Source organism: Ranitomeya imitator, chromosome 4 (genome assembly GCF_032444005.1).
Source record: "Ranitomeya imitator isolate aRanImi1 chromosome 4, aRanImi1.pri, whole genome shotgun sequence".
NCBI lineage: Eukaryota > Metazoa > Chordata > Amphibia > Anura > Dendrobatidae > Ranitomeya > Ranitomeya imitator.
The window spans coordinates 397,569,862-397,582,072 of NC_091285.1; the positions used below are offsets into that span (position 1 = coordinate 397,569,862).

The window sequence follows — 12,211 nt, forward strand, 5'->3', positions numbered from 1 at the left end:
TATTGAGATGAAATTTTGTTTCTGACCAAATACTTATTTTCCACCATAATATGCAAAAAAAATGATAAAAAAAACAGACAATGTGATTTTCTGGATTTTTTTTTCTCAGTTTGTCTCCCATAGTTGAGGTCTACCTATGATGTAAATTACAGACGCCTCTCATCTTTTTAAGTGGTGGAACTTGCACTATTGCTGACTGACTAAATACTTTTTTGCCCCACTGTACATGACTAAGTGTGAAAATCGCATATGTCCTGGGGGGGGAGGGGGCACCAAAATGAATTCTTGCCCCGGGTGCCAGAAGCCCTAGATACGCCTCTGGGCCCGATCACCGGGGATAGCCCATATCACCTGCATGTATCACCCGACACAGCCCCAGGTCCGGTGTAAGGAAGGTATACAAATCTGACAGAAAAATCCCCAGACAATCCCCTCTGGCACCTCCCGCACGGCCCACATATGTCACACAAACAAAGTCAAGAGATCCCTACGGGGTTACGGAGGTTCAGCGTGCCACGAGGCTAGGATTGCGGCGAACACAGAGAGGTAATATGTAGGAGACCATACTATGATCTCTTGACTTTGTTTGTGTGACATATGTGGGCCGTGCGGGAGGTGCCAGAGGGGATTGTCTGGGGATTTTTCTGTCAGATTTGTATACCTTCCTTACACCGGACCTGGGGCTGTGTCGGGTGATACATGCAGGTGATATGGGTTATCCCCGGTGATCGGGCCAGTGGTTTTTTATGGATACAAGGTCTAGTTACGCTGTATCTGTATTGGGCAATTGCTCCTGAAGTGGGGAAGTAATTTTAGCTCCCCCTTATGATTTTCCTGGCCGGTTGCGGTAAGGGATAAGAGTATACAGTGTGCTTCGGCACGTTTAGACGGTCCCTAATATATACAGTCTGTACCGCCATTGTAAACCTATTAGAGTTATGTAGCCATCCCAATTGTGGGGTAGCATATGCCATACGTATAACATCACAAAATGCATGTGTTCTGCCGACTTTTGAGCTGATCTCTGCTTCATTTCAAAAACTTTGATTGTGAGGCATTTTTTAATATGTTTGTGGTTTTTGTGTTAATAAAGTTATTGGTTTTAAAATTAAATTTAAACGCTTCTTGATTAGGTGAAGTCTAATAACTTCACTATCAGTATGTATTTAGAATGGAGTTAGGTCAAATTTTGCAACTTTTTAAAAAGTCATAATTGATGAATCAGGCGAAAACATCAGAAATCACTAAACTCCGACCACAAAGTGGATAAAAAAAAAACAGGTGAACACAAAAAAGGTACAAATAGAGTGATGAATTAGGTGAAAACAAAAAAGTCTCAAAACACACAACTACACAAAAACAGGCACATTTCCATTGATGAATCAGGGCCATTTTATCCAGACATCAAATATGATGCATCAAAAGTCCCAAACTTGTCCCTAATTTTATCACCTTGCCAGTACAAGTACACATCGCAAATTGCTGTAACTTGGTTGTGTAGAAATATGGTGTATCTTAATATACAGTTATGGAGATATGACAGTTTTTCAGTTTTGACATTCAAAGGGTGGGGACATAGAGGAAGTGTCCAAACAGAGACGCTTACTACATGAATATGTTAAGTCAGCCCAATGGGTTAAATAATAGACAGGAATGTATTTTAAATTACTGATAATAATGCGTAATTGACTATATAAAGTAAAACATCTATAAATGTATTTATTCAGTCTGATATTGTGTGCATATTCAAATGAACTTGACTACTATAAGATGCTGTTAACCCCAAGGTGGCTTGCACGTTAATGACCAGGTCAATTTTTACAATTCTGACCAGTGTTATTTTATGAGGTAATAACTCTGAAATGCTTCAAAAGATCCCACTAATTCTGAAATTGGTTTTTCATGACATGTTGTACTTCATGATGCTGGTAAAATTTCTTCGATATGACTTTGTTTATTTGTGAAAAAAATGGAAATTTAGGTAAAATTTGTAAAATTTGCAATTTTCAAACTTTAAATTCTTATGCCCTTAAATCAGAGACATATGTCACACAAAATAGTTAATACATAACATTTCCCACATGTCTACTTTACATCAGCACAATTTTTGAAACATGATTTTTTTGTTAGGAAGTTATAAGGGTTAAAAGCCGACCAGCGATTTCTCATTTTTACAAAAAAATTTGCAAAACCATTTTTTAATGGACCACCTCACATTCGAAGTGACTTTGAAGGGCTTGTATGATATGATGAAAATACCCAAAAATAACAACATTCTAAAAACTGCACCCCTCAAAAAACACATTCAAGAAGTTTACTAACCCTTCAGGTGCTTTACTGGAATTTTTGGAGTGTGAAAAAAAAAAAACATTTAACTTTTTTTCACAAAAAATTTAATTTAGACCCATTTTTATTTTTGCAAGGGTAACAAGAAAAAAAAACCTCAAAATGTGTTGTACAATTTCTCCTGCGCATGCTGATACCCCATATGTGGGGGAAATCCACTGCTGAGGCACATGGCAGAGCTCGGAAGGGAAAGAGTTCCACTTTTTGTGTTCAAAATTTGCTGGAACAATTAGCAAATACCATGTCATGTTTGGAGAGCCCCTGATGTACCTAAACATTGAGATTCCCACAGAAGTGACATCATTTTCTAAACTAGACAGCTCAAGGAATATATTTAGATGAGCGGTGAGCACTTTGAACCCCCAGGTGCTTCTAAGAAGTTTAGAAAGTTGAGTAGTGAAAATAAAAAAATCACATTTTCCCCACAAAAATGATTTTTTATCCCCAAATGTTGCATTTTCATAAGGGTAAAAGGAGAAATGACACTGTAGAATTGGTTGTGTAATTTCTCCTGAGTATGCTGATACTCAATATGAGGGAGAAAACTACTGTTTGGGCAGATGGCAGGGCTAGTAAAGGAAGGCACTTCATTTGAATTTTTTAACTCAAAATTTGCTGGAATCATTAGCGGATACAAAGTTCCATTTTGAGAGCCCCTGATGTGCCTAAACAGTGGAAAACCCCCACAAGTGACCCAATTTTTGAAACTAGACCCCATCCAGGAATCTATTTAGATGATGGTGAGCACCTTAAACCCCCAGGTGCTGCATAGAAGTTTATAATATTGAGCCGTGAAAATGAAAAAATCACATTTTCCCCACAAAACCTTTTTTTTAGCCCCAAATTTTGCATTTTCATATTCATAAGGATAACAGGTGAAATTGCACCATAAAGTTTGTTGTGCAATTTCTCCTGAGTACGTTGATACTGATACCCCATATATGGGAGAAAACTGTTGTTTGGGCGCATGGCAGGGCTCAGAATGGAAGTATAATCATTTGACTTTTTGAATGAAAGAGTCACTGGAATCATTAGCGGATGCCATGTCCCATTTCGGAGGCCCTGATGTGACTACATAGTGGAACCCCCACAAGTGACCAAATTTTGTAAACTAGACCCCTCCAGGAATGTATTTTGATGTCCGGTGAGCACCTTGAACCCCCAGCTGCTTCACAGAAGTTTATAACTTTGAGCCGCGAAAATAAAAAATCACATTTTCCCCACAAAGATGTTATTTTAGCCCCAATTTTTTTCTTTTCTCATGGGTAACAGGAGAAATTGCACCATACAATTTGTTGTGCAATCTGTCCTGAGTACACCGATACCCCATATGTGGGGGAAAACTACTTTTGAGGCACAGTGCAAATCTCAGTATGGAAGAAGCGCCATATTGGAGTTCAGATTTTGGTGGAATGGTTTGAGGGTGACATGTCACATTGGCAGAGAGCCTGAGGTGCCAGAAAAAACATTGAATTCATCTAGGGGTGCAGTGATCATATTGACGCCACATGTGCCTCACAGAATTTTATACCATTGGACAAAGCGCTCTTTGCCTGCTGGAGTGCAGATTTTCCTAGAATAGTTTGTGGACTCCACATACAAGTGACTCCATTTTGTAAATTATACCCTGCAGAAATATATCTACAGGTGTAGTGACGATTTTGACTTCATAGGTGTTTTCCAAAAAAAAAGCAGTGGATTTTTGCTGAGTGAAAATTGCAAACTGCCGTTGTGGTGACCAGTGTGCTGCAGTGATCAGTACCTTATAGTGACCAGTATGTTATGCCCAACTCATGCCTCTGGAGGCATGCACATGTAAATTAGACGGACTCTCATCGCTACAGCAATGCCAAACATGTGGACGCTATATGTGGTTTAGGCACACCGGGGCTCAGAAGGGTGGTACGCATTTGGATTTGGTTCACAAAATGTACTGAATTTCTTTTGAAGGGTGAGGAGAGATTTTTGTTTTCCAGAGTCTTTGTACTAAAAGCTCCCCCCTATATTTCTGTTAACAGATGACTGACCTGAGTGGGGACGTGCTATTTTCATAGATTGAGTTGCATCATTTATGGGGAACATTTTACATAAGATTTGGGATCAAATTTTCTCTATGCTGAGCACTTACATCGGTGTTTCCATCTAAATCTTGGAGTGACATGATCTAGATGAAACCCCCGAGGAATTAATTCACTTTAATGAAGCAGTAGAAATACTCTGGTCTCAGTCTGGCTTCTGTTCAGCGGTGTCCTTATGGCACCCCAGGAGTTCGGGTACCACAGTAGTACTGCCTTTCTCTCGGGGAGGGTAGTGCTATGTCTGGAGACAAGTGAGATTCCCTTTGGTAGGTTATCACACACACAACACCTTCCAAATCCAGACCAGAAGGGGGAGCTCAAAACCCTGTTTTAGGGCAGCTTCCCTGGATAAAGATCCTGGTATGGAGGCGGAGTGAGTTCAGTTAGAACAGAAAGTCTGTGTGCGAGGACAGACAGGGACGGAGCAGAGTGGAGATCAGGACTCCAGGAGGGGACTATGAAGGCCTCCAGGGAGTCAGAGCACAGTAGCCGGGTACCAGGAGCCCAAGGCTTTTGTGGACTATAAGACAGAGAAGAACCGGAGGGCATTGAATTACATGGACTTTGCCCATATTTACCTGTGGCACAGCAGCACCTTGGAGCCTCGAGTCACCGTGAAAGAACCCCAATAGGCACGGCTCAAGCTGCCTGCCATCCAGTTACCTGTCCCTGGACAGGAGAACGAATAACGACTTTGCTTAAGACACTTAGTGGCAGCAGGGACCTCAGAGACAGTAAGCGCATAGTGGAAGGCTCCTACCTGACCTGCCAAACGGATTCCATTTGTCTCTAGACTACCTGGACTTCTAATTCACCTGTTGCAGATGCCCTGGACTGTGGCCTGTCACCCACAAGTAAACCAGGTAACGACTTACAACCTGCTCCTCCATTTATTCACCAGCCTTACCATCTATGCCGCACACCATAGGACCCCTGGGGACCCCGCTTCACCTGTGGGAAGTGTAACATCTGGGCTGCCGCAACAACCCCTAGGGCAGTGTTTTTCAACCAGTGTGCCGCGGCACACTAGTGTGCCGCGACACATGGTCGGGTGTGCCGCGGGGAACGTTCCCCAAACTATCGTGTCCCCTCCGGTTCACTTGCTTCCCTGAGTCCCTTCCTTCCTTCAGCGGTCTGACCGCCGCTGGCACTTCCGCATCAGGGAAGCGCCAGCAGCGGCTGACGTCACAGTCTGGCTCTGTCACTCCGAGCGTGCGTGTGACAGGCTGCCGCCGCCGCTGCTGCTTAGCCTTAGTAGTCAGTGTCGTAGCGCCGGTCTCAGTTCGGGTGGCGTGTGTGGCTGGAGTGCAGTGGACGGTGACGGTACTAATTCAGTCCTTCAGTCCTAAACCACGGGGAGGGGGAGGGAGCAGCGGCCAGGGCAGGGGCAACAGCAAAACTGATATATATATATATATATATATATATATATGTATATATATATCTATATATATAGATATCTATATATATATAGATATCTATATATATCTATAGATAGATATCTATATATATATATAGATAGATATATATATATATAGATATATATATATATAGATATATATATATAGATAGATATATACACATATATACATACGCACAGAGGACATATGGGGGCACAAATCTGGACATATAAGGGCACAAATCTGGACATTATGGGGGCACCGATCTGGACAGTACGGCCCATACTGTCCAGATCTGTGCCCCCATAACATAATGTCCAGATTTGTGCCCCCATACTGTCCAGATCTGTGCCCCCATTCTGTCCAGATTTGTGCCCCCATACTATCCAGATGTGTGCCCCATACTATCCAGATTTGTGCCCCCTATTGGGGCACAGATCTGGACAGTATGGGGGCACAAATCTGGACAGAATGGAGACACAGATCTGGACATATGGGGGCACAAATCTGGACATTATGGGGGCACCGATCTGGACAGTACGGCCCATACTGTCCAGATCTGTGCCCCCATAACATAATGTCCAGATTTTTGCCCCCATACTGTCCAGATCTGTGCCCCCATTCTGTCCAGATTTGTGCCCCCATACTATCCAGATTTGTGACCCCATACTATCCAGATTTGTGCCCCCTATTGGGGCACAGATCTGGACAGCATGGGGGCACAAATCTGGACAGAATGGAGGCACAGATCTGGACATATGGGGGCACAAATCTGGACATTATGGGGGCACCGATCTGGACAGTACGGCCCATACTGTCCAGATCTGTGCCCCCATAACATAATGTCCAGATTTTTGCCCCCATACTGTCCAGATCTGTGCCCCCATTCTGTCCAGATCTGTGCCCCCATTCTGTCCAGATTTGTGCCCCCATATGTCCAGATCTTTGCCCCCATTCTGTCCAGATTTGTGCCCCCATACTATCCAGATTTGTGCCCCCTATTGGGGCACAGATCTGGACAGTATGGGGGCACAAATCTGGACATGCATATAACAATATGCATATAACAATGCTTATAATGTTATACTGCATATAACAATGAGAAATGTACAATGAGAAATACTATGGTCATGAGGCTGGAGTACTACAAGTACCAGCTCATATGCTGAGTATATGAGCTGGCACTTGTACTCTGGCCTCATGGCCATAGTATTTCTCATTGTACCCCTTTATATTGCAGTATATGAGCCACATAATTATCAGCACCATACACTGTGGCGCTGTACAGTGCATATCACCACAGTATATGGTGCTGATAATTATGTGCTCATATACTGTATGTATGAGTTTACATGGGACTGTATATATATATAATATATATATGTATATATATATACAGGTCCTTCTCAAAAAATTAGCATATAGTATTAAATTTCATTATTTACCATAATGGAATGATTACAATTAAACTTTCATATATTATAGATTCATTATCCACCAACTGAAATTTGTCAGGTCTTTTATTGTTTTAATACTGATGATTTTGGCATACAACTCTTGATAACCCAAAAAACCTGTCTCAATAAATTAGCATATTTCACCCATCCAATCAAATAAAAGTGTTTTTTAATAACAAACAAAAAAACCAACAAATAATAATGTTCAGTTATGCACTCAATACTTGGTCGGGAATCCTTTGGCAGAAATGACTGCTTCAATGCAGCGTGGCATGGAGGCAATCAGCCTGTGACACTGCTGAGATGTTATGGAGGCCCAGGATGCTTCAATAGCGGCCTTAAGCTCATCCAGAGTGTTGGGTCTTGCGTCTCTCAACTTTCTCTTCACAATATCCCACAGATTCTCTATGGGGTTCAGGTCAGGAGAGTTGGCAGGCCAATTGAGCACAGTAATACCATGGTCAGTAAACCATTTACCAGTGGTTTTGGCACTGTGAGCAGGTGCCAGGTCGTGCTGAAAAATGAAATCTTCATCTCCATAAAGCATTTCAGCCGATGGAAGCATGAAGTGCTCCAAAATCTCCTGATAGCTAGCTGCATTGACCCTGCCCTTGATGAAACACAGTGGACCAACACCAGCAGCTGACATGGCACCCCACACCATCACTGACTGTGGGTACTTGACACTGGACTTCAGGCATTTTGGCATTTCCTTCTCCCCAGTCTTCCTCCAGACTCTGGCACCTTGATTTCCGAATGACATGCAAAATTTGCTTTCATCAGAAAAAAGTACTTGGGACCACTTAGCAACAGTCCAGTGCTGCTTCTCTGTAGCTCAAAAGTGGCTTTACCTGGGGAATGCGGCACCTGTAGCCCATTTCCTGCACACGCCTGTGCACGGTGGCTCTGGATGTTTCCACACCAGACTCAGTCCACTGCTTCCTCAGGTTCCCCAAGGTCTGGAATCGGTCCTTCTCCACAATCTTCCTCAGGGTCCGGTCTCCTCTTCTCGTTGTACAGCGTTTTCTGCCACATTGTTTCCTTCCAACAGACTTACCATTGAGGTGCCTTGATACAGCACTCTGGGAACAGCCTATTTGTTGAGAAATTTCTTTCTGGGTCTTACCCTCTTGCTTGAGGGTGTCAATGATGGCCTTCTTGACATCTGTCAGGTCGCTAGTCTTACCCATGATGGGGGTTTTGAGTAATGAACCAGGCAGGGAGTTTATAAAAGCCTCAGGTATCTTTTGCATGTGTTTAGAGTTAATTAGTTGATTCAGAAGATTAGGGTAATAGGTCGTTTAGAGAACCTTTTCTTGATATGCTAATTTATTGAGACAGGTTTTTTGGGTTATCAGGAGTTGTATGCCAAAATCATCAGTATTAAAACAATAAAAGACCTGACAAATTTCAGTTGGTGGATAATGAATCTATAATATATGAAAGTTTAATTGTAATCATTACATTATGGTAAATAATGAAATTTAACACTATATGCTAATTTTTTGAGAAGGACCTGTATATATATATTGGAATACATGGGACTGTATGTATGAGGTTACATGGGATTGTATATATGAGGGGGTTATCCTTTTTTATTTCACTTTTTTTAAAATAAATAATTTATTGAAAGGACCTCTGCCAGGCATATTTCACTCTTGAGGGCTTAAAAAGCAGCTCTGGTGGTGATAAGAAGCGGATTTAAAACCCCCAAGAGTGAACGCCGTGAGAGCTGTATGTATGGAATAATAACTTATATTTTGCCGGTCTTCAGCAGTCATGTCCTGCTTGAATTGACTCTAGTGGCGTAGCACTTTGCAGCCGGCTCTATTCTACTTTTAGAGAAAGCTGAGTGCTACGTCACTAGTGTCAATTCAAGCAGGAAATGCAGACCGTATTAATATACCGTATTTTTCGCTTTGTAAGACGCTCCGGATTATAAGACGCACCCCAAATTTTGAGGAGAAAAATAGGAAAAAACTATTTTTTAATAAATTGGTGGGGCGTCTTATAATCCATGCGTCTTATTACTTACCAGGGGTTGTGGTTGTGGTGGATCAGGGTCCCAGGCTCGTTGCCGGAGGCAGGAGTGGAGCATTGCTGCAGGCTGGGATGAGGGGGTCTGCAGGGGGCTCCTGTGCTGCAGGGGGGCTCCTGTGCTGCAGCCTGGGATGAGGGGTCTGCAGGGGGCTCCTTTGCTGCAGGCTGGGATGAGGGGTCTGCAGGGGGCTCCTGTGCTGTAGGGCTGTCTCCGGTGCTGCGGGGGGCTCTGGCGACATTTTGTGAAAGACCAGAGCCCCCCGGCAGTTCTTCCATGCGTTCCAGTATGACTAATTCCGGGAAAATGGCCGCCGGAATCTCGAGAGATGAGATCTCAGCGCTGAAATCTCATCTCCCGAGATTCCGGCGGCCATTTTCCCGGAGTCAGTCATACTGGAACTAACTCCGGGAAAATGGCCGCCGGAATCTCGAGAGATGAGATCTCAGCGCTGAAATCTCATCTCCCGAGATTCCGGCGGCCATTTTCCCGGAATTAGTCATACTGGAACGCATGGAAGAACTGCCGGGGGGCTCTGGTCTTTCACAAAATGTCGCCAGAGCCCCCCGCAGCACCGGAGCCTTCAGCATCACCCGGGGCAGCAGCGGACAACCCCGGCAGTGGCGGCGGACGACAGCGGCGGCAGGCGGTAGCGGCGGCGGACACCCCCTCCTCCCAGCCTGTAATGGTAAGCGGTATATCCGCTTTGTTAGACGCACCCACATTTCCCCCCCAAATTTGGGGGAAATAAAGTGCGTCTTACAAAGCGGAAAATACGGTAAGTTATTATTCCACACATACAGCTCTCACGGAGTTCACTCTTGGGGGGTTTAAATCAGCTTCTTATCACCACAAGAGCTGCTTTTTAAGCCCTCAAGAGTGAAATATGCCTGGCAGAGGTCCTTTAAGTGTGCCAGATATAATGTAATACTCTTCTATTTTAGTGTGTGGCTGCGCACACTATCTCAGCAGTGATGGAGAAGTATTTGAGAATGGAAAATGCAAATGCCGAACAGGACCCTGGACACAATTCTAGCCCAGATGAAGGCCCTAGTAAGAGAGGTCGACAAAAGAAAAAAGACAAGACGGTGAGCTCAAGGCAATACAGTGAAAGCTATCTTTCATTTGGATTTACTTTCACTGGGGATGCGACAGCACCAACACCACTGTGCTTGGTGTGTGGTGAGAAGCTATCCAATAGCGCCATGGTGCCAAGCAAGCTTAAACGCCATCTCCAAACGAAACACCCTTCCGTTCAAAACAAGCCGATGGAGTATTTTGTACGCTTACGTACAAACAATGAGAAAGGGGCAACTTTTTTGAGAAAAAGCACAAAGGTAAATGAGAGAGCCCTCAAAGCTAGCTACCTTGTTGCTGAACTCATAGCTAAATCAAAAAAGTCCCCCACTGTGGCAGAAACATTAATACTGCCAGCTTGTAAAGCTATTGTAAATGAGATGCTTGGCCCTGACGCAGCCAAAGAGATAGCTAAAGTGCCTCTCTCTGATAACACAATTGCCAGACGGATTGATGACATGTCTGCGGACATTGAAACAGTTGTTTTGGAAAAAGTGCGCATCAGTAAGAAATTTGCCTTGCAACTTGATGAGTCGACGGATATCAGTGGACATTGTCAGCTGTTGGCCAATGTGCGTTTTGTGGATGGAGAAGCCATTACAGAAAACTTCCTATTTTGCAAGGCACTGCCAGAAAAATCAACAGCAGAGGTAATATTCCAGGTCACATCGGAATATCTTGATAAAAGTGGGCTTACATGGGAAAACTGCACAGGTGTCTGCACTGATGGAGCTGCAGCCATGGTCGGGCGCATCAAAGACTTTGTAAGTAGGGTTAAAGAAAGAAACCCAGATGTTCTTGTTACCCACAGTTTCTTGCACCGTGAGGCCCTCGTTGCAAAGACCTTACCAGCAGATCTAGCTCCTGTGTTGGATGATGTTGTGCGCATAGTGAACTTTGTGAAGACGCGACCTTTGAGATGTCGCTTATTTGCGTCTTTGTGTACAGAAATGGGAGCGGAACATAAAATCTTATTGCTCCACACGGAGGTCAGGTGGCTGTCACGCGGCAAAGTGCTGGCCCGTGTGTATGAGTTGCGAGAGGAACTTAAAATATTTCTGACAAACGAGAGGTCCGATTATTCAAAGCTGCTTGCAAGTGATCAGTGGTGTGCAAAGCTGGCATACCTGGCTGATATATTTCAATATCTGAATGAACTAAACACACGGATGCAAGGCCGAAATGAAAACCTGCTTACAAGCACTGACAAAATTAACGGATTCCGTTTAAAGGTGCAGCTCTGGCAGCAACATGTGCAGGGTGGCAACCTTCAGATGTTCCCGCTCACCGAGAAACTGCATGATGACAATACTGCTGCAATGTGCGAGGTGATTGGCAGACATTTGAAAACTCTTGAGGAGAAGTTATCGTTTTATTTCTCTTCAACCTTCACAGAATGCCTTGACTAGGTTAGGGACCCATACAGCTCATTATCCGTTGCTGGAAAGGACATGACTTTAAAGGAGCAAGAGGAACTCATTGAACTGAAGCAAGATCGCGGTTTAAAGCTAAAGTTTGCTGATCTTCCTTTGGACAGTTTTTGGTTATTTGTTGCCAAGGAGTTCCCCATTCTGGCCAACAAAGCTATTTTGACATTGCTCCCATTTTCGACCACATATCTATGTGAGCTGGGCTTCTCAAGCTTGACTGCGATAAAAACTAAAAACAGGGAGAGACTGAGAACTGTTGAGGAAGAGCTTCGTGTGTGTCTTTCCACCATTCCTGCCAGGATATCCCTTTTGTGTTTATCGAAACAGGCCCAGGTTTCACACTGAGTGAGTATAAATACATTTAGAATCTATATTATTAACTATA

The 12,211-nt window shown here is 43.6% G+C and overlaps 1 protein-coding gene across 1 annotated transcript; it reads left to right on the forward strand.

The window, feature by feature from the left end:
- The first annotated feature begins 10,293 nt into the window (after positions 1 to 10,293).
- LOC138674523 (SCAN domain-containing protein 3-like) lies at positions 10,294 to 11,805 on the forward strand. The gene has a single exon (XM_069762348.1). The coding sequence runs from the start codon at positions 10,294 to 10,296 to the stop codon at positions 11,803 to 11,805; it is 1,512 nt and encodes a 503-aa protein (XP_069618449.1).
- Positions 11,806 to 12,211: the final 406 nt, after the last annotated feature.